The sequence below is a fragment of the Trichoderma harzianum genome (genome assembly GCF_003025095.1).
Source record: "Trichoderma harzianum CBS 226.95 unplaced genomic scaffold M431scaffold_15, whole genome shotgun sequence".
Lineage (NCBI taxonomy): Eukaryota > Fungi > Ascomycota > Sordariomycetes > Hypocreales > Hypocreaceae > Trichoderma > Trichoderma harzianum.
The window spans coordinates 850,662-876,909 of NW_020209263.1; the positions used below are offsets into that span (position 1 = coordinate 850,662).

Here is a 26,248-nt window from a genome sequence, read left to right on the forward strand (position 1 = left end):
TTCCATCGCATTCAACTCGGATCTTTGGATGGTCTAGGATGAATTCTGTTCACCCTGGCTAGAAAATACGAGGCACGTGAACGAATCACCTGCGATCATCTGCTTTTCTTCTTTGTCTCATCCTTTGCTTTGATCTGCTCCGAAAACAACAATGCAGCTCGCCCTTCTGGCTCATGCTTTCAAGGGCGGCAAACACAATCATGTCGCACCACGTTGCTCTTGAAACTCAACAGCAGAGCTTGGGCCGCCTCGCGTACGAGCAAATCATCAGCATTCTAGCGGCTTTCGGGCCCCTCCGAGATCTCGCGTGAAATTATCGACGGCTAGCCTGAGTTGGCGAATTGCTGTTAGTGCTGCAGAGTAATACTGGTACCAACACTAACACAGTGCTGACTTTTTGCCTCCATTTCCAACTACCTACCCAAGCGGAGGGCAGAAAAGGCAAGACCGTAAAATGAATAAGTGCATACGAGTACATTCAGCAGGTGTATTATGTAAGGCACAGGTGTTTGAAATCTTCTCTGCCTCGGGTTCTCTGTCCTTTAATTGCTACCCAACGATCATCGTGATCTACCCACGTCTCTATTTTGGCGTTTCGTGTTTATTCTGTGGGAAGCAGTGGGTTCAAGTTTGCAGATCCATCTCGTGGCTTTCTTATCTGATCTAGCTGTAGAGCAGAGAGTTTATTCCACCAACGAAAAAAAGTGCACGTTACTCCGAAAAAGCAAAGAAACTCTATTACATATCTGGCAGATATCCGACATCCAGGATTCTACTAATGATAGCCTTGTTTATCATGCCATACTAACAAACCCAATGCAATGAATTATTGGTACATATTCTTCTGCTCATGCCTCGATTCGCCCCCAAGCACCTCCTCCAGGAGACTCAATCACGACGCTCTCTCCAGCGCTGAGTCGTGTGGTGGCCTTTGCTCCCAGATTGATGACTCTCTTCAGCCCTGTTTTCGCATCTGTAACCTTGATGCTGTTGAGACCAGCCTCGCCGTCGCCTCCGCCCTCCATACCATAAGGACGACGAGATCTTCTTTCGCTGAGGATAGAACATTGCACGGGAACACGGAATTCAATCTCTCTAACGGTTCCGTCGCCGCCTCCGTTGCGACCCTTTCCTCCTGAGCCTTTGCGTAGCTCGAAGCGCCGCAAGATACACGGATATCTCTTCTCGAAAACCTCGGGGTCGGTGATTCTCGTGTTTGTCATGTGTGTGTGGACGCCACTCTGTCCGATCCAATCAGGCCCGGCGCCGGATCCGCCAGCAATGGTTTCGTAGTAACCAAAGCCCTCTTTATGCTCTCCTGTGTTGGGATCCTTTCCACCGGTGCCGAATGTGAGGTTATTACAGCAACCTTGACTGGCAGCACAGGCGTTGAATGCGCGGAGGACGACATCGGTAACGCGTTGGGATGTTAGCACATTGCCACCAACAACAGCGAGACCGTCTCCGGGGTTCAGAATGGTGCCTTCCGGGATGACAATATTGATGGGTGACAGGCAGCCTTGGTTGAGGGGGATGGAAGATGATACCAGACAACGCAGGCAGTAGATGATGGCAGAGTGCGTGATGGCCATGGGGGCGTTTGTGTTACCCAATACCTGAGGCCCGGTACCCGTGAAGTCGAAGACGGCAGATCCATCAGGGGAAATACTAATAGACAGACGGATGGGCGTTCCATCATCCATGTAATCAGTCGCAACAAGAGGCTCAGAGCCATACTTGGCGCGCGTGTCCTTCAACAAAGCACGGACGGCATCTTCTGCGGTGTGCTGAATGGCATACATGTATCTGTGTACAGAAGCCAGGCCATTCTCTTCAATGAGACCCTTGATCAGCGAGATGCCCTTTGCGTTGGCGGCGATTTGGGCTTTGAGGTCCGAGATGTTGTCTTGCAGTCTTCGGGTGCCTGAGCAGCCTTCGTATTGGGCAGGCTCCTCTAGTAATAGTCTCACCACCTCTGCTTCGTTGAAACGGCCCTCGCTGACAAGCTTGGTAGATTGAATAGCTGCACCTTCCTGCCAGAGAGCTGACGAGGTAGGGGGCATAGAGCCTGGAAGAATACCGCCGATATCAGCATGGTGGCCACGAGAGGCAACATAGAAAGCAAGCTTGTCTCCATCAAAGACGGGTGTGATGACTGTAATGTCGGGGAGATGCGTGCCACCACAAGAAGGGTGGTTCGACATGAGCACATCTCCATCACGGAGCTTTCCCTCCCAAAGGCGGTGTTGGTATTGGACTGCGAACTGCATAGATCCCAGGTGGACAGGCACGTGAGGTGCGTTTGCGACGAGGCCACCGTCGGGGCTGAAGATGGCACATGAGAAATCAAGACGCTCCTTGATGTTGGTTGATACGGCAGTTCGCCTCAGCGTGCGGCCCATCTGCTCTGCGATGCCCATGAATCTATGGCCAAAGACTGTGAGCTTGATTGGACTAAACTCTTCCTGTTCGCCGTTTGTCTTGGACCCCTTGGTGTTCAGCGCACCGTCAATGACGACGTAGCTGTCTAGGATCGTGGCTGTTGTTCCGGGAGCAACGACAATGGTTTGAGTGTTGTCAATGATGAGTGCAGGACCGGCAATTCGAGATGCTTCTGGGAGTTTCTGAAGTTCGTAAATAGGGGTGTCCACACGTCCAGCGCCTTCGAAGTATACTGGATTTGATCCATCTGCGCTGGGTGAAGGGAGACGGAGGCTCTGAATCTTGTTCATCTGAGCAAACGGAGTCTTAGTCTGTTTTGCGCCGGTTCCGCCGACAGCTCGGATGCGGATGTCGTCCACAATAATATCCTTCTCGGGGAAGTGGAATCCAAAGCTGCGCTTGTGAGCATCTTCAAACTCCCGCTTGAAATCCCAATCTTGGCCCTTGAGGATCATGAGAGAGCTATTTGAACCGGCGTATCTCATGCTGAGGTAAGAATTGTGTGTGATTTGTTGCACTGAAAATCCCTGGCTCACGAGTGCATCTGTTGCCTGCCGGGCTAGACCCTCGAGCTGAGATCGGATTTCGCTCTCTGTCTCTGAGCTATAGACTATCGCGGCTGGGCGTTGCGTCTCGTGAACGACATCTGCCAATGAGATGCCGTATGCAGACAAGATGGAAGAGTACTTGTGCATGATGATTCGAGAAATGCCCAGGACGTTGGCTACCGCACAAGCATGCTGTCCGCCGGCACCACCAAAGCAGGCAAGATGATGGTCTGCGGCATCGTAGCCACGAGCCTCTGTAAGAGCACGAATAGGTCCCGCCATGCCCTCGTTGGCAACTTTCAGGAATCCGAGGGCCACCTCTTCCGACGAGAACAGGGAGAGCCCAGAGGCCTTTCTGTCCTTGTTGATCTCATTTGTGAGCTCGGTAAACTTGAGCTCGACGATTTCGCGATTCAACGGCTCATTCTCTTTGGGGCCGAATACTTTGGGAAAGTACTCTGGTAAGATTCTGCCCAGGAACAGGTTTGCGTCTGTGATGGTCAATGGGCCGCCTTTGCGGTAACAGGCTGGGCCGGGATGAGCAGATGCAGACTCGGGGCCCACGTTGAAGAGGCCGTTTCTCCAGGAGAGGATAGAACCGCCTCCTGCGGCGACTGTGTGGATGTCGAGCTGCGGGGACTGAATAGAGATGCCAGCTGTGGTGGTTTCGAAGACGTGGTCATAGACACCTGCATACCGGGACACGTCTGTCGATGTGCCGCCCATATCGAAGCCGATGATGGGCCGCTTCTCCTCCTCGTCCCACGACGTTTGGGCGTAGCCAACAACACCGCCCGCAGGGCCTGAGAGGATGGCCTTGAGGCCGCTGAATTTGCGGTAATCCGCTAAGCCTCCGTCTGACTGCATGAACTCGATTCTGGTGTCTGCAGAAGAGAATCCGCCGCGGAAGTTTGCCTCGATGGAACTAATGTATTTTCTGATGATAGGAGTGAGGTAGGCGTCTGCAATGGCAGACGTTCCTCGTGGCACCACGTTGATCATAGGCTGGAGTTCTGATGACAAGGTGACGGAAAAGCCCATCTCCAAAGCGAGCTTGCCGACGAGAAGCTCATGGTTGGGGTAGGCATATGAGTGGATGAAGACTACGGCGATGGAGCGGAAGCCCTGGCTCCATACCTCTGCCAGCTGTTTGTGGATCACAGTGAGATCAGGCTCTTGCAGGATCCGAATAGTCTCGCCGGTGACTGCGGCAACAAGCTGTGAATCTTGGGCTGTGGGGGTGGTTTTGACGGAGTCCGGGTCTTCTGTGTAGTCCTCCATAGTGACGCGCTCATCTACCTCTACTACATGATCGTAGAGAACTTCTGGTCGTGACACTGACAGATCGAAAATCTGCGGTCGCGACTGGTTTCCGATGGCCAAAAGGTCGCGGAAGCCCCTTGTGGTGACGAGGGCGACCTTTTCGCCTTTGCGCTCTAGAAGGGCATTTGTGGCGACGGTGGTTCCCATGCGGATGGACTCAAAGTGGAAGAGGTCGAGGGGCTGGCCTCGCGGCAGCTGCTCTCCCGTCACCAGCTCCAGGATCCTCCGGATGCCTTCTGTTGGGGCATCTTGGTAGTTGGCGGGATCAACGGATAAGAGCTTGAGGATGATGTCGTCTCTGCCGGGGATTGAGGCGTGGACATCAGTAAAGGTGCCGCCTCTGTCGATTGAGACTCGGATACGGAGTGATTTGATGGCCATGGTTGGGTATATTGGGTGTTGTGGTTGATTAAGTCCAACAGCAGAGCAGCAAGCAGCTAGTCCTTTATATCAAAGCTCGCTCTCTCTCTCTCTGCCAAGAAGATGAGGAGGCAAAGTTGAGAGCGTGCACAACACTTTGAATTTGTCTCCATCTCTCTGCTGGATCTCACATTCCATCTCCGCATGTCGGAATCTCCTCCGCGCTCCCCCAGACGCAACATCCAAGGTCGTTGATTCGCGAGTGCGCAAGTACAAAATCCGGTGGGCAGCCGGTGTGGGTCCCCGAGATGGAGTCGCAGCCCCGGAATGAATCGCCAGAGCTGGTCTAAACCAAGAAGAGGTTAATGTGCGCTGCAGATGAGGAGTCTTGTCGGGGTCGATTCCCGACGCAGATGACGCTGGATTTCCCGACGCAGGTGACACTGGATTTTGCCGAACGAAACAAGGCAAGGCTCACCTTTGCCGGGAATCCAGCCCTGTCGACGAGGCTTATCATTTGGCTGGTGATTGTGATACCTGGGACTGCGGCTGAGTGCGGCTGGCTCTCTATCTGTGTGCGCGAAGGAAGTTGGGGTAGGCAGATTTCCATCATTGATGTCTGCGTCTATCTCGGGATAGAAGCCCGTCGCGTTTTCGGAGGCCTTTGCGATCAGCGGGCTCGCGATCAGGCTGAGGCTCTTATGCTGGAGCTCGCTTCGGTCTGGAAGAGTCAAATACAGCAAGACGACAGGGCCTTGTTCTCCTCGATGGCCCACATCTCGCAGCGATCGTCCGAGTCAAGCAGATTTACGAGTGGTGATACTCGTGTTGCAATTTCATAGACTTTAAAGATTTTGTCATACGATGGAAACTCCAGAGGATTCACCTGGGCAAGTTGCGGAGCAGTTTACTTCAAGACCAGTTGCGTGAGTGGACTCTTTTTCTCGGCATGCATACTTGGGATATATACTCATTTCGCATTCTTCTCATTTAGTTGTCTGAACTGTCGCCAGCGACGCTCATACTGCTCCAAGGAAAAGCCTACATGCTCGAGATGTCGTGATTCTCGATTAAAATGTGTTTATGAAGGAGCGCGGAAGATTCTGGTTAATGAATCGTATGTCTGATTGATACCTCATTATCTGCATCAAAGGAAGATTAATTCTGGTCAAATAGTTATTTGCGAGAGCTCGAAGCGAAAGCAAAAGCCTTAGACAGTAAGTCCACATATGCTTCTTTTTATTTGATGCAAGCTCTCAAAAAGATGGATATTGTTAACAAGACATTTTATGCAGGCATGCAGCCCAGTGGCTCGACTACCACGATCCGCCACCGCAATTCCAATGATGAAGACGACGACTTTGAAGATGAGCAGCCTCTACTTGAGCCCTTTACTCAACTGAGTCTAGACAACCCTTCCACAAGTGAGCAGCTCTTACAATATTCCATGATCTGAAATCTTCTAACATCTAACCTTCTTCCAGGTTTCCAGGGCCCTGCGTCAGCAGACAACTTCCTTCGCAATGTGAGAAAGTTGTCTGGCTTCCAGGGTGATGATGGGAGTCTCGACTTGGTGAACAATTTCTATGAGCCTGACGCTTTGCCTTCACGGCGACAAGTCGTGTTCAGCATTCGCTCGCGTCTGCCGCCTATTGACATGGCACGACGGCTCTTTTCAGCACAGTACATGTATATCGGCACCATTTTTGCCTTTACCGATCCGAGGGACTCGTTTGAGCGCTTGCTTGTTGAAGCTTATAGCGGATTGCCAGATCCCTCCGATAAGACGGCGTGCTTGGAATACGCCAAGGTGCTTCTTATTCTTGCATTTGGGCAACTGTACTCGGTGAATCAGTGGGTAGACTTTCGAGGGCCTCCCGGGTTCGATTACTTTAGAGATGCGCTGAACTTGCTTCCCGAGACCCATGAAGAAGGGTCTATTCTATGCGTTGAGACTTTGGCGCTTGCAGGTTATTTCATGCAAAACATGAATCGACGAGATGCTGCGTTCCAGTATATTGGCAAAGCTTTGCGGATGGCCATCTCGCTTGGCCTGCATCAAGAAGTGAGCCCTCACTACAGCTCACAGCAAGGTCCGGTTTTGGACAAGGCGGAGAGAGAGCATCGTCGTCGAGTCTGGTGGTCTATCTACAGCCTGGACAGAATTCTGTGCGTCAAGTCCGGTAATCCCATCACTATTCAGGATGAGGACATCGGAGTAGACATGCCCTCGAGACTCCCAGGGGATGCCGAGTATTGTCCCGCCGTGGTGCTGCGACATTACACCGAGCTGTCTCGCATTCTTGGCCAGATCCACATGACGATATACCGTAGATCAAACAAATCTGCACCAAAATCCGGCAAGAGCCTCATGGCGTCAGTCCAGAGTATCATTTTTTCTCTTTCAAAATGGAACCGCGAATTGCCCGATGAGTTGCGTTTCGACCCTGCACAGCTAACTTTCAGTCGCGAGAGTGTTGGTGCATTTGCACATTACTATCAGTGCATCAACATGACTGTACGGCCGCTGCTATTTCATGTGGTTCAGAAGCGTTTGAAGGCGATTCGGAGCGGCGATGGTCCGGCTGAGAAGGAGCGCGACTGGAAAGAAGGGCTCTCGCAGACGACGGTGAGAGTTATTGACATGTGCATTGGAGCGGCGCAGGATGTTATCAATATGATGGCCATTGTGGCACAACGAGATTTGGTGGGTAAGTTATAGAAACAAATGTCTCCCTTTGCTTCTGTTCGTTGACCACGGACTTTCTAACTTGCTGTCTTTAGCAACATATGGCTACATGGACGGGGAGCACATCTTTTCTGCCACAATCGTGCTCGTCATGGTATGCACGGCATTTCCTGACAATGCCGCCAACAACTTGGCCATGGCAGCTGGGCTTGGCCTGTTGAGGAACATGGGCGAACGAGGGAATAGCCATATGGGCGCTCGGTATGAGTTGCTGGCGAACATCTACTCGGGCTCGAGTATTTTCTCTCCCACCGCTCATCAGCAGCAATTTGCTATGATGACGCCTGTCTCTCAAACTGCCACTCCGATGAATGGCAAGGGAACAGTTACGCCACGCATATCGATGGCTCCATACCCCATCACAGCATACAATACCGCCGTAAGCAGTGCAAATGGACCGTTCAACTTTCCAGCGGTCAATAATGATGCACTGAACGAACCATTTTATGACGAGAGCGTGAGCACGGGCATGGATTTTGGACTTTGGGAAGAGGGATTTGCGTATCCGACCATGGATTTAGACCTAGATTTGGCGCAGCGTACATCAACGGTTGGGGGAACTGGCGGGCCAGATATTCGCGAGTGGATGCTTGATTTTATGGGACAGGGTAATTCAGCATGAGATATCACGAAGAGACGATGGATGAATTGAATTGAACTCCAGTGCAAAGATATGTCGCTTGATTCCGCCTCCACATTCTTATCTCCGAGCAGGGATCATGTGTTCATTGTAAACCCACAAGAGTTGATATCGAAACGAGGTGCTGCTATCAACTGCCTCATGCATACAAGCCTTTACTTCATACTGCTTGTTGCTGTACTGTACGATTCAGTAATGTGATAGACATGCAATGCGACATCATGATTGTCACCACATCTCCACTGACAACGCCATGTTCCCAAAACTCTTTCGTCTTACCAACCGGCTGTCCATCTGCTATCTCCAACTTCCCCGCACAAAGCTATCCTCTTCTCCTCCTAGTTTTTCACCAGAAACCCAATCGCCACCTCCAGGGGTCGGTGAGGGTCTCCGACCAGCCCCGCAAACTCCACTGTCATACTCGATTTTGGAGGCTATCAAGCTATCTTGGATGCTGCTATCGGTGAACCAGTGACGAACTAGGCATGGAGGCTGGAGGTAAGCGATAAGAAATTGGTGCTGGAGATTGTCGAGATGGACGAAGATGTGTGTGGTAGTTTTTCGCGTCGTCGGATTCGAGCTCCGATTCTCTCTCTGGGACTACGATTTTGTTTAAATGGGACGTGATGCGACACCACTCCACCTGACAGTTGCATCTGAATGCAGATTCCCAGTGGGGTTTTCATAATTTGATGTTTTGTTAACGCGGGGCTGAGAATTTCGATATTTCTCCTCGTTTATTCCAACTTTGTTTCCTTCATTACATCTCTTGAAGTTCTTACTTGACTGAAGTGAGCCTATCGTAAACATGGCTTCGGAACCAGTCGACGTGAGATACGACGACGACAAGAAGGGTCCGTCTTCCAGCGATGACTTTCCTCGTGAAGTTGACGAGTCAGCCTCGTCCATTCCGGTGCTCGACCCTAACGCCGAGAAGCGCCTGTTATTGAAGCTGGACACTTACTTTGTCCCTATCATCATGCTTGTCTACCTGACTTGTTTTCTCGATCGAAGCAGCATCGGCAACGTCAAGGTTGCCGGCATGCCCCAAGATATCGGCGCCAGCCCGAAGCAGTTCTCGACGGCGGTTTCCATCTTCTATGCGACCTACGTGGTGTTTGAGCCTCCGTGGAGTATCCTGATGAAATGGGTCACGCCACGCATCTTGCTCACGGGTCTCTGCACTGTTTGGTCTCTGACAACCATCTTCTCCGGCTTCATCCACAACGTAGCTGGCTTGTATGCCGTGCGACTCATTCTCGGTGCCTGCGAAGCCGGACTCTTCCCTGCGCTGAACTTGTACCTCACCATGGTGTACAAGCGCCACGAGCAAGGAATAAGGGTGTCGTATCTGTTTGTGTGCACAGCGATTTCGGGTGCTTTTGGAGGATTGCTTGCGTTTTGCATTCTGAAGATGGACGGTGTTGCGGGCTATGCGGGCTGGAGATGGGTCTACATCATTGAAGGCATCTTCAGCTTCATCGTTGCGCCGATTATCTGGTTCGGACTGCCCAACGATCCTTCCAATGCTTACTTCCTTAGTGAAGAGGAGAAGGCTATGATGAAGGTTCGTGAGGCACAGCGGGCTCAGTACATGGGCAGCGAGGAGTTTAGCTGGGAGGAGATTCGGATTAGTCTCAAGGACCCGAAGCTATATCTCAGGTAAGGATAACATAACTTTCATCTTTGGTATTAGCAAAGAACCATACTCACATTCGAACTATAGTGCCGCCATTCAATTCTGCCAGGATATTCTCCTGTACGGTTTCAGCACATTCCTCCCTTCCATCATTGTCAGCATGGGCTACACTTCCATCCAAGCCCAATATCTCAGTATTCCGGTATTCTTGTTTGGCGGCATTTGCTTCATTGCATTTGCGTATATTTCAGACCGGACTTGTATTCGCGGGCCAATGGTGTTTCTCGCCAACATCCCGGGCATCATCGGCTACATACTTATCCTCTGCCCTACGAGCAATCCCGTCAAGTTCTTTGGCACGTTCCTCTGCGCTGTTGCGGTTTACAACGGCCCTGGATTAAACCTGACGTGGCTCAATGTCAATGTCGCGCCGCATTACCGCCGTGCTACCGCGATTGGAGTGCAGCAAGGCCTTGCAAACACGGCTGGCATTGTTGCAGGGCAGATCTACAGGACCGCACCGTTTGTCCTGGGAAATGGCTTCTCTGTGGGCGCGCTGGGAGCTTCGCAGCTGCTTATTATTGCCAAGTGGTTCTATATCAGGCACCGCAACAGCCAGAAGGAGAAGATTGCAAACGGAGAGATGGAAGACACTCGGAAGGTCCAGACTGGCGACCGGGCTGTTGATTTCAAGTACCATCTGTGATGCTTTTCGCATCCTAGTCCGTTGACAAGCTATGGAGCTTGCATAGACGAGAGCCGATGTATACGTAAATGCTCTCTAGACATTTCTTTCAATATGTAAGCAGCTGAAATATTTACTAATGATTGTTGACTTTAATAAGTCATGTTGTCTCGTAATAAGTCTAGTCTGATTGTGGGAAGTGCCCCGTTGTTGATTCCATCTTCATTGGGGGAGACATGTGCGGTGCCCAATGATTCCAAACGGAGAATAATCACGGAGTAGTTAGAAATAGGCTTATTCTCGGTACTACGTGGGATGGAGATGGCATTACCAATAACAGCTCGCCTCAGTCGCCTAGATCGTTGTCGAAGGATCAGATCAGCTACGGCATCTCTTCTATAACGACAGGGCGCCGGGTGAAGCCGAGGAGATTCTATGATCCACTGTGTATGTAAGGAGTCCTATATCCGGGAGTAAATGACGGCATAGTCAGCACTACTGTCCATATGCGGTATATGCTGCCTTTAGGCCCGCATGCCCCTAGGCTGAAAACTTCAAGCTTAGGAGGATGCCGGTATTAGTCATGGATCGTTTATCGATTCACTAAAGCAAGATTTGAGTTGCGGTATTCTTCTCATTATGAAGATGTAAATGGTGTCTACTTGTATATAATAGCTTAGGTATCGTCGAATTATCGTAGGTTGTATCATCAAGTCATCTACCTATCAGTTGCTGAACAAGTAATTCTAACCTCTGCTATCACGATGGCGGAATTAGCATACCAGATACTGCCGACTATCAACCAAGTCGAAGTCGGCAACTATTCAGTCTTTTATCGCGAGGCTGGTCCGGCCAATGCCCCAACTCTACTATTACTCCATGGCTTTCCCTCGTCATCATTCCTTTTCCGACACATGATTCCCCTTCTTGCTCTAACATATCATGTTATCGCTCCGGATTTTCCTGGATTTGGCTTTACAAAGTCGCCTGCAAACTTTCCTCACACATTTGACAACATAGCCGATGTTATGGAAGGGTTCCTTGACGCTCTCAACATCCAGGAGTTTGCCGAATACATCATCGACTACGGGGCACCTGTTGGATTGCGTCTCGCTGTGCGACGACCCCATGCGGTCAAGGCTATTGTGTCGCAAAACGGAAATGCTTACTTGGAAGGAATTGGACCTGGATTCGACGCTATAAGAACATATTGGGCATCTGGAAGCCAAACGTAAGTCGTATTACAATTTTATTTGATAGACTTGGGGCTAATTTCGTTAGTGATCGCGATGCATTGATCCCGTTCTTTACCTTGAACGCAACCGAGGGACAATATACGACGGGAACAAAGAACCCTGACGCCCTGGAGCCAGAGTCTTGGTGGCTTGATTATGCGCTGATGAACGACCAGCCCGGCAACATCGATATCCAGCTGGATTACTTTTTCGACTACCAAAACAATGTGGCACAATACCCACAATATCAAAAGTATTTCCGTCAGTCTCAAGTGCCTCTACTTGCTGTATGGGGAGAAAACGACCAATTGTAAGTGTGATCCGTTCTAACCTATAACTAAACGCAACGTTTTGTTGAGACCGACTTCTAACCGTACGATGTGCAGCTTCATTCCTGCTGGCGCGAAAGCGTTCAAGCGAGATTTGCAACACGCCGAGATTCATCTGATTGATGCCGGGCATTTCGCTCTGATCAGCAATCTCAAGGATATTCTGCACTTTATGTTGCCGTTTCTACACAAGACTTTGGGGAGCGGGGCGCATCACTATTAGAGAGCATCGGTATTAACTTCAAGCGCGGAGTATTAATCACAAATAGAATTGACAGTAATGTTGTCAATAGCATGGTGCATTTTGAGCATGCAGCTGTCAAACGAATAAATGGATGTATCTATATAGATGAACTAGACAGTATTTTAATAATTAATTGTCTAATGTCATGAAACCCAGAGTAACATTCATAACCCCCGAATACCCGCCAAAGCCCGCAGTTCCAAAATGGCGTCGGAGTTTGCAGCCTATGAGATCCCAGTTCTTTGAGTCTCCACATCGTTAACACCGGATGCTCATCCCCTTTGCTCTGTACATTCTCATCGTTCAAGCCTCCCGATTGTTGATCAACTCACTGAAAAACAACCAGAATGGCACCCCAATCAGCTGAACTCGATCGCACGTTTGTCAACTTGACCGATGATCCTGCTGAAGGCCGAGGCGCGAGGCGCACGTACATTCGGCGGGCGGTGATGAAAAACTTCCACAAGCAGCGAAACCAAAAGAAGAAGGCTATGAGGCGTGAGGCCGGGACAGTATCAATAACTCTCGAAAATGGACCCCTAGATCCAGGCGCTTTAATTGATTGGCAATCGGGTCCACCATATCATGCCTTGGTTAGTTTTCATCAATAGGAAAAATGATCGAGGCTTAATCTTAACTGGTGATACGTTGAAGATACCCAAGTTCAGCCTCTTTGAACAGAGGAGATTCTCCGATCCGTCAATGATGCAAATGAGCAATTTCGTATTGCGATATCTATGCGGCCAAGCTTCGAAAGCGACACACGACATATCCCTGGTGGGATTCTGCCATCCATTTACTGAGCACGAGCTTGAAAGCGACTCTGAAGACGCTAGCATGAAGCTGAGTGCTCTAAAGACATGCCAGAACTTATTGCGGGCGTACGGCTCGTATCAAAGCAACTCTTCCTCCTTGTCTGTGAATAAAGAGGCATTATGGGAAATGATTCACCAACATCAAGAATGGATATATACAAAGGTAAGAAAATTAATTAGCTTCACATCTTTCGAGTTGTGGGCTTGTCCACTTTGAAGATCCGTTAGAACTAACATGCTATCAAGATCAATACGTTTACCACATGCGAGCTACTATCTGCGGCGCAAACTGTAGCCATCTACGTTCTATTGAGGGTTAAGTTGGGAGAAAACAGCCCAGCCTTTCCAAATGGAGACATTGCGCTTCTTTACACTCTTGGGGTGAGATGTCCTGTGCCCTTCCTCTGTCGCGAGCCTTTCGAAGTAGATAGCTAACTTCTCCCAAGGCCATCTATAGACGCCTTCATTCTGAAAGCTTACTAGACCTTTATCATCATCCCAGCAGTGACTGGAAACAGTGGGTGTTTGTCGAATCCTTCATCCGCATTGCCACCATCTACTTTACACTAAACGTGGTTGTATCAATGGAGTTCGGGCTGCCCTGCAATAGTCCAGATGATTGGAACATCGATAGTATGCTGCTACCGGCTTCGAAGGCCTCGTGGGCTGCCCAGGACACTGCAGATTGGACGAAATTCACAAACGGTTTATCGCCATATAAGCAACTGACGTGGAAAGACTTACATGCTCCAGCAAAACCGTTGGACGACTGCCCAATCGAAGAATGGAAAGAAGGCTCTGATGAACTGGGAATGATTGTCACAATGGTCATGACCTTGAGAGCCCAAGAGCAACACTACCAAAGTCCATCTTCTGTGGCGAGCTGATTGGTGCAAATAGCTGCGTCTCATCCAAGCTATTCTACAAGGCGATACTCAACGAGATTGTTATTCTCGAGGTTCTAGCCGTGAACCCTCTATCTCCTACAGTTGAATTCAGACATAAATCAGACTCCGGGCACTGATCGACAAACTTGCGCATCTTCGGCTTGTCGCAACCCTTGGCACCGCAAAAGTGAGCCATCGGAATGACTGCGGCCATATTGGTTCCCTTGGCATACAAATATGCAAAATAGCTATCCTGAAGAGTGATCATCTTCATTTTCTTCGATACCGACAATGTGTCCTCGAGCCGAATGGAGCCGTAAAGTTTCCCCCTCCATCCATAAAGATTAAGCTGTATCCCTATCTTCCTACGCCATCATACTCGCGTGGAATTTGTACCAGACGAGCCTGACGCCAAATTAGAAGGAATTCTCAGTGGTTTGAGTAGCTACCAGGAGGCGATGGAGAAAGTCATATCAATGCATAAGCAAAGAGAGACTAGAGATTAGCCTGGATGACTTTTGGCAAATCTGTCACCGCCTCTCAGAGCGGTGCCGGGGTGATCTTCAAAGATTTGGCCAAGGCATGGGGAAACCGGGCGATCAAAGTCTGAACTTAAATCGCCGGTTAAGTACTAGGCAAAGACCATTGTGTATTGATGAGGATATAAATTTGACAGATGTTCTCCCGCTCAACCAATGGCTTTCTTCTTCAATCCCGGTCTTATCGTTCCTTTCTTCTTCCGTAACACTTGTTACCACCCATTAAAGGCTTAATATTCCTAATGCTGGCCTCAGATTCCAGAAGCAAATGGTCTCCCCCTTATCATTGCTCTCGGTGAACTGGCTTCATCATTGGCCACAATTTATAACGACTTTTTGGATGTGAGCGCCCGGGATCAAACCCTACCAATGCTGCCTCAGAGTTCCAGATACAGATGACACGCTCTCTGTGAACTGGGGTCTTCACCGGCGACCCATGGTGTTTATACACAAGATCTCTCCTGCGATCAAAACTCCCACGACTAACCTGGTGCAATGGTCTACGACTTTGTATATAGGTCAACTAACGATAAAAAGGATTGTAGAGAAGATGAGGAGATATTGGCATTTATATACTCATATCTCTCACTTATCTATTCTTGTCTATGACGCAACTACCAACGATAGGCGCTCAGGTAAAATTTTAAATAAACTCTGCTGAAATTCATTTCTAGATAGCATAAGCCATGAAAGCTTAGTATTATCGCAGAATACAAGCCATAAGATAACAGTATGGAGCGCATATCTATGAATGTCCCTCGTAGGTGTACTCAAGTGGTGTGTGCCACGGGTTGGGACTGGTGCCCTTTGCAATGATCCAAGCAGCATCGAGCGCCTTCACAACCTCCTCTGGCAAAGGACCCTTCTGCAGATCCAAGATATTCTGGTCCAACTGAGAAATCTTGCTGACTCCAAAGATAACGCCGTCGTTTCCTCCATCCTTGGCCAACTTTAAAGCAGAATGATGCACGAGCCACCGGAGAGCGACCTCGGGCATAGTCAGATTGTGGCTTTCAGCCGCAAGTCGGAGGATATCGAGAGCTTTGAACAAACTCTCGTTAAAGTACATGGCCCTAAAAATAGGTCCCAAGAACGTGCTGTTGCTGAAACGACCTTGCTGCTCCTCGTCATCAAGGGTCTTGTAGCGCCCGGTCAGGAGACCTCCGCCGAGGGGGGTAAAAATGACAACTTCCAATCCAAAGCGGCGACAGGCAGGAATAACCTCTGTCTCAAGGTTTCGAGCTGTGGAATTATGGCGTCAGTCTCTCTAGGTTACATCTATGTATACATGTGTGTTAGAGGCGTTATGAGGAAGAGGTTCCTTACTGATAGCGTTGTACACCCCCTGGTAAATAGTGGGCTTCACCCAACCTCGATGTTGACACAGCATGACAATCTCTGCGACTTCGTATGCAGAAAAATTGCTAATTCCGAGCTGCTTGAATTTACCCTCCTTGTACAATGTGTTTGCTGCTTCTAGGGTTTCGGTGAAGGGGACAGAGCGGTCGGCCGAGTGCAGGTAGAAAATGTCTACAGATGTAGCACCAAGTTCAGCCAAAGAAGTCTCCAAATCCTTGCGGAGGTTGGCGGCAGTGTGCTGTCCAGGAGTTAGAGGGTAGCTCTTTGTAGCGAGCTTGAGGCCTCGTTCTTTGTATCCAGCTTTTGCGGTGAAAGCTTCTTGATCACCGCCAGAGTAGATACGGGCCGTGTCAACTTCGTTGTATCCATGCTTTTGGAGATCATCTAGATGAAGTTTGAATTCTTCAAGTGTTGTTACACGGTTGTCTGCAAAGTTGTCGGGGCCGTAGGTCATGAGACCAAGTATAGCTCTGGGCTTGGGGGATGCCATTTTTGTTCGCGGTGTTTAAATTTGAGAAGTCGAGTAATTGGTATTGTTGTTAATGGTGAGAATAATTTCTGCATCTGAAGGGATTCAAAGCTGCTTTTATATCTATCGAATACCCCCTTCAACAACATTTTGACACATTGTTCATCTTGTTGTCCTATATCACTGTAAAGCCTCTTCCGTATAGTTCCCTTCTGGTTGATATACCGCATTGGGTATGACATAGTGGACACTAACCTCATCAGGCAATTCATAGAGGGCCCCGCCAGCTTATTAATGACCCATCACGCCAGCAAGTGTTGGAATGAGAGGCGATGAATCCAAGATTGATGCTCAATGAGTAGGTAACCAATGTCCAGATTAGGGCATCTGGCGGTGGCTCCTCTTCTCGCATCGTAAATACGGAGTTTGGTGGATTTAACGATGCGGAGAAGAGCGGCATTCAGGTACAGCTTCGGGTTTTAGGCTCTAACAAACGACATATTGAGCTGCGGATTGATGACCAACCTCCGCAATGCATAGTGAATTCTTCCTTCAAACAAAAATCCACAGACAGATGCAATATTAGATCATCTGAGGTCACTAGACGCTAGATCTCGGGAAGTGCCGATGTGAAGCTCACAGATACTGTCGGCAGCATTAAGGAAGAAAGCGGTACATCTATCAGCGTTGCTATTTTCGTCATGCGAGGCTGCGTATTCCGATGATTTGTTGAGATGCGCCGACTGAACAGTACATGTATGGCTCACTTAAGATGTGGCGGCTGCGAGGGAATTAGGAAGCAGTTACAGCCACGTCATTCGAGGCATTATTCACTCGGAGTGATAGATGTTTTTACGAGAAAGACCACCACATCTCCATCTCTTCCTTGCCGCTCTCTTGTCTTCTCATTTGTCACGGTGGTTGGTCTCGTATTAATCAATCTACTTACCAGAATATCGTTCTCTAATTTCCAATTGCTGACGGTGGTGAAACTACGAGTCGTAATGCAAGATGCTACTATCAATTCTAGATGGTACTGTGAACCGTAGCATATGTATGGGGGTTATATCATAATCCAGATAAGAGGATCAGTTCAGGGCTGGCTCAGAGGAAGGCTATGCCCCAGTCTTCGGTTCAAATTCTAGAATCAATCCGCAGATTAAAATGGCCGCTACAGCCAACCAGATCAAACCTTAGAGATCCAGGTCGCAAAATATGACCACTGATAAGTAAAGGTTCAAGGTCAAACTCAAAATGCGCAAAAAGGCCCGAACAACAAGGTTCAGGCACAGCGCAGGTTTCAAGCCTACAACTTATAGCTAAATGACTGAACCAACCAGATAAAATCGTTCCGCCAGGCTATAAAAGGCAGCCGTAATCCTGTGGCATATACATATTCTTAAGAAAGAGGCCTAAAGCCAGTCAAACGTTTCAGTGTTCTATCCTATATACTCCCTTGAATATGCCACCCTTGGCTCAGCCACTGAACTTCCCAATATTTTTTGTTTGTCCGATTAGCAAAATGGACGAAGATCCGCGACCTTTCTATTCGTAAGTTCACCACCTCGCTCCTCTCTATGGCGCCAACACTAACATTGAAAGCCCTTATATGCTTATTACTGTTCCGTTACAATTTGCAGATGGCCGCACACTTAATATACCACCTCATCTACTTTCCCAGAGCCCTAAGCTGGAGGCAATGTATCAAGAGACTCGGCTCAAATTTCCCGATGTTTCTGATGATGTAGGCCATGTCATCATTCATTACCTCTATACCGGTACCTATCAGTCCCTTCGACCAGAAGGTTCGGAGCTTCAAAAGGCATTGGCTACTGAGTTTTCAACAAGTATTCGTGCTTATAATGCTGCCGAGACTTATGAACTTCCCAACTTGGCGGAGCTTGCAAAAGCTGAGATTGAGCGGCTGGGCGAGACGCTCCAAGTTTCGCTAGTATTCGATATATTACGAGAAGTCTGCCCAAATCCAGGCACTGGTGATGTGTGGCTCAGCAACTTTCTGAAGAACCGGCTGAAGAGCTTCCTCAGGGGTGGTGTCATGAAACCACTGCAGAGCAAGACGGGTATTCCGCACAAGACCGTACCAATCAGCCACATCCTCTTCAAGGGTATGCTTGAACTGTTTCGGGAACAGGAAGAATCACGACTCGAAAAGATCCACGACACGTTCGAGGTAGCGGCGGGGGATTGTTCAGGCTTTCCGCTAGCATCGAGTTATTTATTTGCCAAGCCAGTCGTCAAATGCAACATGAATATTGGAGAACTCGAGGGCAATATATTCAATCCTGATAATATGTGGGTCCCTCCTTGGTTGAACAAGAATAAAGGCGGACAAGTGAATACTACGCCCGAGGTACTGGAGAAGAACGGTTCAGAGGATATATCCACGCAAGATGTTGGGATGAGTCAATATGAGAAGACTGAAAAAATCTCTGGCAGCGTGGGTCAACTGAATGAAGACGAAAGAAAAGAGCAGGCTTCCCCGAAAACACAACAGCAAGTCAATCAAGGAATCGAACATGCAATAGAAACAGTTGAAGAACAAATTAACCAGGAGGCTGCAATTGCTGAAGAAGAAGAAGCAGAAATTGCTCAACTGGTTGAGGCGAGGAGGCATACACTTTGGGGCATCGATAGATCAGCAGAGCTAAGGCTCGATTTCCTCCAGGCAAAAGCTAAAGAGAGGGCTAAGAGGCAAGCCTTTCGTAAAGCAGAGGAGTCAGTCAAGGGGAAGGGTATAAAGAGCAGAATAAGCAAAAAAGCCAAAAGGAACCATGACAGCAATGTGGTCGAGGTCGATCCTCTATCTGGGCGACCAGAGAATCATCTCATGGCCAAACAGCAGACAAAAGGCAACAACGACAAGGAAGACATAGTCGACACATGGGTTTCACTTTGCAAAAATACATCGGAAGGAAAACAAGAGATGGACGGGGACTCTGAGTCAAATACTCCGGTGGGTCATTCATCAGATAATAATTCAGCATTCAGCATTTGGTCTTTAGGAAAAGACCAAACTTGACGAAGACAGAGAATATCTGAAAGAAGAAGGATGGAGTTTCTGAGGTCTTGGAAAAAAAAAAAAAAAAAAAAAAAAAAGAACTGGTACCCCCTCTACCCTGCATCCCTGAAGAAACGGAATTTCGAGATCACACAGAGGTCAGAATGTAAAACCCACGAAGGAAATGTCAGAAAGGGAATTGCGCAGTGTCAAAAAGGTTGAACGCAATGTAGAGCAAAGAAGTTTGGATTTTCTACCCGATGATGGGGCTGATGATATCTTACCACGGTTGATAAAAATTGATACCATGATAAGTAGTAGTAGTTGCAGATCTGAAGATTTAAGAAAGAACCAGTTGGAGTATTAATATTCGTCTTTTTAAACCATACAATATCATTTCCAACCATAAGCGTTCATGTTATTTTTTGTATTTAATTTACTTACGACTCACGGGGCATGATGAATTTCTGCTGTGATTTTCATAGATATTATGATTCAGGAGAGACAGACATATTATAAGAAGCCGTGAACAAAAACGGCATTACGAACAATAAAACTAATGGTATAATGGACTGTTTTATGGTATATCATTTTCTAAATCTGTGCTCTTTAAACAATCTCTCAACCAAGAATCTAATCCTATGACTCCCATCTATTCAACGATCTTCTTGAGAACTCCCGTATCAGTATCGTGGATCCAACCCGTCACTCGGATATGACTGCGCCAAAAAGGGTGATTTCGAAGATACTCCACCTCCTCTCGGGTAGACGCTTCCAAATCATGAAAAGTGAGGACCTCGAAATTATCCACATCCTTGGATTCCGTCAATCCCAGATTCTTTTTCATGATATCTTGCACAACCTCAGATGGAACGCCCAACAGCCCGCATCTAGTGTGTTTAATCAGGAGGACCTCCTCAGCACCCAAGACATGAGTCACGAGAAGTGCCGAGCGCTCTGCATCTCGGCCAGAGGCACCGGCGTTACGAATAGTGGTGACTTCGCCTAGATCGAAACCGTAGGCGGATTTTGGGTCAAGACGACAATCCATGCATGTGACTAGGAAGAATGGTTATTTAAGATGCATGAGCCAGAATAGGAGTTGAGGAAAACATACTGAGAACGGCTTTCTTTAGAGGAGGGCACTCAAGACCGCTGTGCTTATACGTGCTGGCGTATTTGGCATTGGCTTTGAGGACTTCAGATTCAAAGGGAGTAGACATTTTGATCGATTGGAAAATTGAATCTTGATTAGATCAATTGTGATGAGGTGTATAAGTTATTGGAAGTTGGGCTGTAGGATAAGGAATCTTGAATGCTTTATTACGAGGAATGCCAGGACTACTTATAGTAGAGCCAACGAAGATGAGAGCATTGGTTCCGTCCGTATCGTCTGCCGAATATTCTACAGCTCTGATTACTGCAACATCAGAAACGTGCCGACTTCAAGTATATTACAAATGTATTCTTCAGCGCCATCGCGGTAGACCGAACGTCACAACATTCTCGTGTCGACCTAGTAGCCGGTAGTCCAGAAAGGAACTGGTAACATAGCAACACTATAGTAAGGCAACCGGCACAGCGTTGTCTCCTTTAGGACTATCTTTAATGAAAGATGAGGAGCAATATATTAACATTTTCCTAAAACGATTGATCTCTGTCAGCCGGTGACGCAGTGGCTCATGTACAATAGATTGAGCATTGGCCCAATGCGTAATAGCGCGCGTTGTTCCTATAAGCTGACAAATTTACAACGAGGGCCAGAGTTTCTCAGCTTGTAAGTCGACTTGGATAAAACCCGACCGATCGCCAGATTTCAAAGACATCTCTTTTTCACCAGCCTTAAACAAATTGATATGACATTTTATATCGAAACTAGCTTTTGGATATATATTCATCAACATGGCTCTCATCTAAATCATGAATAGTAAGATGCCCAAGACAACGGTTCGCAACGCCTCTAGCGATCCTAGCAGCCTCTGGCAATATACAACGAGAACATCTTCATCTTGAATCGCTTTTTATATACATTAAAAATTGCGGCGGGATATGCAACTAACCCATCTACCTCCGACTCTCAACTATGCCAACCAGAACCACACCTTCTGCAGGAAGTTCTTGGGCACAGGTGGCTGATCCATGGCCTCCATTTCGTCCATCTCCTTCTTGCCAGTAATAACATCAACCTCAGATGTCCTGATGCAGAAGGGTGTTCGCTTCCAGATCTTGTGACCAAGATAAAGCGCAAGGAAGATGGGCAGTGTGATGTAGGCAGCGAGGAAGTCGCTCACGTTCCAGTTGTCACCGATGAAGACTTGGAAACCATTGGTGAGGGTGAGGATAGAAATAACGAAGAGCGCAGCATAGGTACCGTAAGGCTGCAGGGGTGTCTTGTACGGCAATTCTCCCCAGAGATTGTTGAAAATGATGGCTTTGCGGAAGCGAAGATAGGTGACCATGATGACAATCCAAGCAAGGAAGCCAGAAATGGTTGAAATGTTGACAAACCAGTTGAAGACGGTGGCACCGGAGTTGTTGACATTGAGGAAGGCGAGAAGGGAGAAAGCCCAGGTGAATAGAACGGCAACCCAGGGGACACCCAAGCGATTGGTAAGGGCAAACCACTTGGGAGCCTGGCCGTTGATGGCCATGGAGTATAGGACTCGACTGGCGGAATAGAGGAAAGAGTTTCCGGCCGACCAAGCAGAGGTAAGAATGACAGCGTTGATGATGTGGTTCAGGACAGGAATACCAGCATTCTGAATGCCGATAACAAAGGGCGAGGCGCTGGCGTTTGAGGCTCCGAGCAGTCTAGGGTCGTTTGAGGGGACAATGATGCCAATGATGAGTGACGAGACACCGTAGAATAGTGCCAGACGGAAGGTAAATCGACGAGCTGCCTTCTTGAGGTTTCGACGGGGGGAAACGGCCTCTCCGGCGGCGATTGCGATCAATTCAGGGCTGGTAATAAAAGCAAATCCTGTGAAAGATCAATTGTCAGCTTAATTGCACATAGTTTTGTGGCATATAGTAGATGGGTATTAGCGAAGGAAGGCTAAACATACCTGCTTTGACGAAGGCGTGCCAGTAACCCAAGAATCTGCCAGTTGCACCCTTGGCATTGTATTCTACAAATGCGCCAGGGTCGTTCCAATAGTGGAAACCGAGGACGTGATGCTGATTTGGCCCGCCACCAAAGAACAGAACAATGCCAATGATGCAGAGAACAAACAAGGCAATGAGCTTGATGGATGCAAAGATAAACTCTGCCTCTCCAAAGATGGCGGCGGCAAACAAGTTGAGTGCCAACAAGACGACGAGTACGATGGCAATCCAGACGGCAACATTGACATGGGCTTTCCAATAGTCCAGGACAATGGCAGCTGCTGAAGCTTCTGCGGCGACAAGCATTGTGTAGGCATACCAGTAGTTCCAACCGGCAGCAAAACCTAAGCTGGGATCGACAAAGCGGCTGACGTAGTAGGGGATGGTGACACCTCTGAATGGGAGATAGACAGTCATTTCGGCCAGGACGTTCATAACGATGTAGACAATCATGGACATGGAAATGTAGGCCATGAAGAGTGGCGCGGGGCCGGTATCTGCGAGAATGCCACCGGATCCCACGAAGAGACCGGTTCCAATGGCTCCTCCCAGGGCCAGGAACTGCAAGTGACGACTCTTGAGACCACGCTTGAGCTGCTCGCCATCGTGGGCAAAAGTGAAGTCGGTGTTGTCACCTGGTGGGCTGGCCTCGATGTTGACGTCGTAGGCCTCGTCGGGCCCAGAACCGTACTTCTTCTCCATGATTGTCACAGCGCCGGAGTTGACGACGGGATTCTAAATGATGGAGAAGGAAAAGAAGAGACAAAAAAGGAATGAGAAAAGGAAAAGAGGAGAAGAGAAAAAAGAGATGGAAAGGTAACAGGGTATAGATATAGAGAGGGCCTGAAGGAGCAGGAACCGCAGCGAATGCGGCAACCACCGCCTTGTTTATCGCTGGTCCAGCGCCTTCAAGGCCCTAAAGAACACCCTAGAGAGCACCCTAGAGAGCAGATCCCCGGCACATTGACGCCTCTGTTAGCTGTTTTCAGCGTAGTTTGCTGCGGGGGGCTAAGGGACAGGGAGCGGGCGTTGAGGATGGAGGTACCGGTACTTTGCAGCGCTGTTTGGGATCCATGATTCGTTCCATGCGACGGTGGGGAGATGGATGTTGGGTTCACGTTATCACCAGACTGGGGCCTGACCCCGAATGAATTGGGGGGGTGATGATGATCAAGATAAGAACGTTATCTCTTCATCTTTTCGTCTTCTTTTTCAATGCTCTCTCTTGAGTCTTTATCTCTCCATGCTGTACTGTTAGTGAAGCTGAAATGCCTACAATCCCTCAGTGCCTTATTTGCGGTGTACATGTACGGGCTTTCGCTTGGTGGCGTCGGCATTTATTTCCCCGAGCCCCATCTGGCTTATCTCTCCAATCCTCTTCTTGCATCTCCCGCCTCGAGCAAACTTGAAGATCGAAGGGCGTGGCCGCGTGCGGAAATGTTCCAGAACGCGCCCAGCTGGACAAGGAAAAGAAAAAGAAAATTCCTCTGACGGCTGATTGATGCTGTGCCTGCGTCGAAATGCATTAGTGGCAGCCTCGTTTGCATGTGAGAGTTTCATCCCGGCCTGATCTGCTGGGCGCATGTGCATGTACATGTACATTTGGTGTTCTGACTCTCCTCTCCACCCACTTGACAAAGTTGCGAATGCTTATCTTTTCCCGTCTCTCTTTTCACAGGCGAGGATGGGGAACTGGATGCGGAGAGGAGAGACGGATTGACTAGGGTGGCAGAGACATGATTCAGTTGCGCGCCAACATGGCACATCAGCTGTTACGTACAAAGATGATCAACCTTGGAGGTTTGTGCCACCCCACTTGGCGAGATCAGGATAAGATCGAATGGTAGCGCATGAGAAAGAGTCTCGTCTCTTCTCCCCAATGGGCATATTGGTCCGAGTATGATGATGATTGCTGAACAGGTACGAGTACGGAGGACTGGAGACTAACACACCTTTCTATGCTAACTGTACAGCAGCAAGTGGTTACATCGTCAGAATAAGCTTGTGATTATGGCCTCACCTTTCCACAGCCCACAGGCCACATGCAATCTTGGCATACTGTTCCTCTCTCTCTACAACAGCTGAACTCAGCCCAGTCGCCAAGGCTCCCTTCACGCTGGCTTTCACTCTTATCATGGAGCATTGACGAGAGCCGGCACCAACGAGCACACCAAGGTGAAAAAAAATCTCCACAACACTCCGTCCAATGTCCACCTTACATCCTACGCAAGGCCCCGTAAGGCTATTCAGCTTCAAGCACAATCAAGCCATCCAGGCGAGCCGACAAAAGCCGTCGGCCGAACCTCTCCTCGTATCGTCCTAAAAAGGGCGCGCGTGCGCCGCTTTGACCACAATCCTTCACGTACGGATCAAACTTGCGCAAGGTGTACGAGGGAGAAAAAAAAAAACGGTCCTCAGCCACTGAGATCCCGTTTGCCAACCATCATGGTCCACTTGGGTTGTTCTTTAGTTGGGGAAAGATTCCAGAAGCTGGCACTAGCTCGTGGTTCGACCGCCTCCAAAGCCCCTCATTCCCCCAGGTTTCCCCAAGTCCATCATCTCCAACCATATCTGGGCCAGAAGACGGGGGAAGCGAGAGCTGGGATATGTCGAAATCAGCCCATGAGAGATGAAGCTGAAGACATGCGGTCATATGGTTCCCTTACGCGATGAACTAGAAGATCACAAATGCCTCACTTCTCGAGTGCGGGCCCTCTTGCTCTAATAGTGTGTAGATGTTCATAGTGTTCGTAGTCTAGCTTATGCTCTCGGTCAGTACCTTAGCGAGTCACGCAATCCGGACGGCGCAGATATACACCTCCAGGGCTGTATTACCTCTTTGATACTGGCTGGCTTCCACCGAGATACTAATCCCTTTTGCGCCAGCTTCTGATCGGAGCTGTTACACATCAGTCCGTGTCTTCATATTGCGCAGCTGAGCTGCACCTGCTTTGGTCCCGAAATCCGGCATGTCCCGACCAGTTGTCGCCTTGTTTCGGAGAACATAACGTTAAATGTGGTGATGCAGATAACAGTTTATTTGATCATAAGATTTGTCCTACGTGGACGTCTCATGTCAATCACTAGACAGACGCTTGTCATTTGCTCTTCAGGAATCCAGTTGTGATTCGTTTTGTGAGATACATACACCCAGTACGTAGGTAGACACTTGAAAGCCCTTCCCCAGTGATAACATATATGTAATCCAATGATTATTGGAGATATTGACTAGGAGTGGAGGCATTGTCCGCCGAAAGCCGTATGCAGCCGTCTACAACATTGCCTAATGCCGGCCAACTACCTAGCTTCTAGTGGCTTTTGCCTCCTTCTAGAAGACCGAGTGTTGAAGATCGGCTTACCTGTGGCGGACTAGCCATTCCGCTACTCACCTAGGTCCATGTATGTTGATGCAACTAGGAGGCCGAGAAACGCCTCAATCTGAGAAAGCTAGAGGGACTGCTTCCGACAGCGGTAGAGTTTGTATCGCTAAGCGACCAGCTGGTCTTTCCGGTAACGCGGCATAGAACTATTATCCCTAGACAAGATGGTATGGAGCATCTGTGGATCAGGAATGAACGGCCTCAATCGTCATATGACTGGCCGTGGCGCCCAGATAACATATGTACATCTAGGGCGTGCTCAGTAGAACTTCAGTCTGCAGTATAATCTCACATGTGGTTCCATAAGCATGTCTAAAGATGAGATTACACAGTATGTCATGCCAAATTCCTACTAGGTCTCACAAGAATACAATTACTCCATAACTGGTGCTCTTTTCAGCTACACTTTGGAGATTCGCATGCAAAAAAGAACCCCCCTCCACAATGCAAGAGCCTGCAACTTTAACTTTGCTTAGAGATC

At 48.7% G+C, this 26,248-nt stretch overlaps 10 protein-coding genes across 10 annotated transcripts; 6 read left to right on the top strand and 4 right to left on the bottom strand.

Moving 5' to 3' along the window:
• Nucleotides 1–625: 625 nt before the first annotated feature.
• On the bottom strand, nt 626–4,925 carry M431DRAFT_512486 (hypothetical protein). Its single transcript, XM_024919845.1, has one exon. The coding sequence runs from the start codon at nt 4,692–4,694 to the stop codon at nt 849–851; it is 3,846 nt and encodes a 1,281-aa protein (XP_024769959.1). The 5' UTR covers nt 4,695–4,925; the 3' UTR covers nt 626–848.
• On the top strand, nt 4,804–5,603 carry M431DRAFT_264961 (hypothetical protein). Its single transcript, XM_024913896.1, has one exon. The coding sequence runs from the start codon at nt 5,039–5,041 to the stop codon at nt 5,513–5,515; it is 477 nt and encodes a 158-aa protein (XP_024769960.1). The 5' UTR covers nt 4,804–5,038; the 3' UTR covers nt 5,516–5,603.
• A 269-nt stretch (nt 5,604–5,872) lies between these two features.
• M431DRAFT_512487 (hypothetical protein) lies at nt 5,873–8,063 on the top strand. The gene is made up of 4 exons (XM_024919846.1): nt 5,873–5,890; nt 5,969–6,097; nt 6,158–7,384; nt 7,458–8,063. Exons 2-4 carry the CDS (start codon nt 5,971–5,973, stop codon nt 8,042–8,044), a joined length of 1,941 nt encoding a protein of 646 aa, XP_024769961.1. The 5' UTR covers nt 5,873–5,890; nt 5,969–5,970; the 3' UTR covers nt 8,045–8,063.
• A 445-nt stretch (nt 8,064–8,508) lies between these two features.
• Nucleotides 8,509–10,537, top strand: M431DRAFT_534441 (hypothetical protein). Its single transcript, XM_024920921.1, has 2 exons — nt 8,509–9,724; nt 9,789–10,537. Exons 1-2 carry the CDS (start codon nt 8,871–8,873, stop codon nt 10,405–10,407), a joined length of 1,473 nt encoding a protein of 490 aa, XP_024769962.1. The 5' UTR covers nt 8,509–8,870; the 3' UTR covers nt 10,408–10,537.
• Nucleotides 10,538–11,150: 613 nt separating this feature from the next.
• M431DRAFT_499721 (hypothetical protein) lies at nt 11,151–12,173 on the top strand (the record flags this gene model as incomplete). Its single annotated transcript, XM_024917830.1, has 3 exons — nt 11,151–11,617; nt 11,668–11,931; nt 12,008–12,173. 3 exons carry the CDS (start codon nt 11,151–11,153, stop codon nt 12,171–12,173), a joined length of 897 nt encoding a protein of 298 aa, XP_024769963.1.
• Nucleotides 12,174–12,541: 368 nt separating this feature from the next.
• On the top strand, nt 12,542–13,896 carry M431DRAFT_486243 (hypothetical protein; the record flags this gene model as incomplete). Its single annotated transcript, XM_024916369.1, has 4 exons — nt 12,542–12,787; nt 12,849–13,172; nt 13,256–13,390; nt 13,456–13,896. The coding sequence occupies 4 exons, from the start codon at nt 12,542–12,544 to the stop codon at nt 13,894–13,896; spliced, it is 1,146 nt and encodes a 381-aa protein (XP_024769964.1).
• A 1,284-nt stretch (nt 13,897–15,180) lies between these two features.
• M431DRAFT_95943 (hypothetical protein) lies at nt 15,181–16,284 on the bottom strand (the record flags this gene model as incomplete). The annotated part of the gene is made up of 2 exons (XM_024924764.1): nt 15,181–15,677; nt 15,762–16,284. 2 exons carry the CDS (start codon nt 16,282–16,284, stop codon nt 15,181–15,183), a joined length of 1,020 nt encoding a protein of 339 aa, XP_024769965.1.
• A 1,501-nt stretch (nt 16,285–17,785) lies between these two features.
• On the top strand, nt 17,786–19,303 carry M431DRAFT_9552 (hypothetical protein; the record flags this gene model as incomplete). The annotated part of the gene is made up of 2 exons (XM_024924712.1): nt 17,786–17,814; nt 17,866–19,303. The coding sequence occupies 2 exons, from the start codon at nt 17,786–17,788 to the stop codon at nt 19,301–19,303; spliced, it is 1,467 nt and encodes a 488-aa protein (XP_024769966.1).
• A 631-nt stretch (nt 19,304–19,934) lies between these two features.
• On the bottom strand, nt 19,935–20,505 carry M431DRAFT_534443 (hypothetical protein; the record flags this gene model as incomplete). Its single annotated transcript, XM_024920922.1, has 2 exons — nt 19,935–20,341; nt 20,400–20,505. The coding sequence occupies 2 exons, from the start codon at nt 20,503–20,505 to the stop codon at nt 19,935–19,937; spliced, it is 513 nt and encodes a 170-aa protein (XP_024769967.1).
• A 497-nt stretch (nt 20,506–21,002) lies between these two features.
• On the bottom strand, nt 21,003–23,210 carry M431DRAFT_512491 (hypothetical protein). The gene is made up of 2 exons (XM_024919847.1): nt 22,348–23,210; nt 21,003–22,262 (listed from the first exon to the last, which is right to left on the bottom strand). Exons 1-2 carry the CDS (start codon nt 23,087–23,089, stop codon nt 21,364–21,366), a joined length of 1,641 nt encoding a protein of 546 aa, XP_024769968.1. The 5' UTR covers nt 23,090–23,210; the 3' UTR covers nt 21,003–21,363.
• Nucleotides 23,211–26,248: the final 3,038 nt, after the last annotated feature.